Genomic DNA, 1,084 nt, shown 5'->3' with positions numbered 1-1,084 from the left:
ACTGGCAAGTGTTCTGTACCCTGGCTTCATCCAAAGTACTTACTGTAACAAGGAGTCTACTCTTTTCATCGTAATGCAGCCCTAATGTCAGCATTCTAACTATCAACAGGACGTTACAATGGCACAGGTGTAGAACAAAATGAGATAAAGTCTAATTTTCCATAAACCATGTCAATAACAGAATGAAATCAATGTGTACCAACCTCTGCTTGTTTACGCCACATGTCCAGGTTCTTGCGCTGAGCTTTGGAGAAATGGTCCCATGCCTTTTGTTTGGAAGCAGCTTGGAATACAGACACAATCTGTTCAACTGTAGCGGGATGCAGGGAAGGACCAGAAACCATCCAGAGACAGAAAGAGAGAGAGAAAGACAGAGGGCAGGTGGGAAGGAGCAGAGGAGTGAAAAATTGGAGTCAACTAGTGACATAAAGAACTGTCTAAGTGTGTGTTTATATATGTGTCTGTGTGCAAGCGTGTGATCTACTTACCAGCTCAGGCCAATGAATCATCTTGTGGATAATTGGTCATTTATTTCCAACATGCAAAACTTAAGTTAAATAAAGCATAAATTCTTCCAGCATAATTATATATGATATACTGGTTTATACAGAATACAACATTTAATGCTGTAGCCCTGCTACTACTGACTTATACCAGCTATAAATCACATACCTGTTACGGCTCTCCGACCTTTATTATACTGCAATTAAGAGGTTGAGGTTTGTGGTCTTGAGTCAAATCTCTTGAGAACTACTACAGTAAATCAATTGCCATGAAATGTAGCACAGAAATCCACATCAAGATGAACTACAATAAGTTTGTGATGCCCTAAGTTTTCATCTAGTCCCATCACCAGCCAAATTTCTACTTTGATGTATGAGCACATTAGGGCCACAACTAATTTTATTTTCATTTCCTATTCATCTGACAATTATTGTCTCAATTTGTTTTAAGACCTTTTAAGATGACATACTGTACCCCATCAGAGACACAAGCCAAGGCAATGCATTCAGATTGCTAAACCCAACAGGAAAGATTTGTTATTCAGTTACTTGAAAGATTTGAAAACCTGGGACATTCCTGC

General features: G+C 38.9%; 1 protein-coding gene across 1 annotated transcript in view; it reads right to left on the bottom strand.

The window, feature by feature from the left end:
* LOC109955271 (ecto-NOX disulfide-thiol exchanger 2) overlaps positions 1–1,084 on the bottom strand; it is a 164,845-nt gene that overhangs the window by 21,352 nt on the left and 142,409 nt on the right. Inside the window, exon 10 of the mRNA XM_020591267.1 lies at positions 204–310. Within this exon, the coding sequence (XP_020446923.1) occupies positions 204–310 (107 nt within the window). The remainder of the gene's footprint in view (positions 1–203; positions 311–1,084) is intronic.

This window comes from Monopterus albus, unplaced genomic scaffold (assembly GCF_001952655.1).
Source record: "Monopterus albus unplaced genomic scaffold, M_albus_1.0 scaffold2.1, whole genome shotgun sequence".
NCBI classification, from domain to species: Eukaryota; Metazoa; Chordata; class Actinopteri; order Synbranchiformes; family Synbranchidae; genus Monopterus; species Monopterus albus.
The sequence above is the reverse complement of the archived record's forward strand: the minus strand, read 5'-3'. Positions and strand labels throughout refer to the sequence as shown.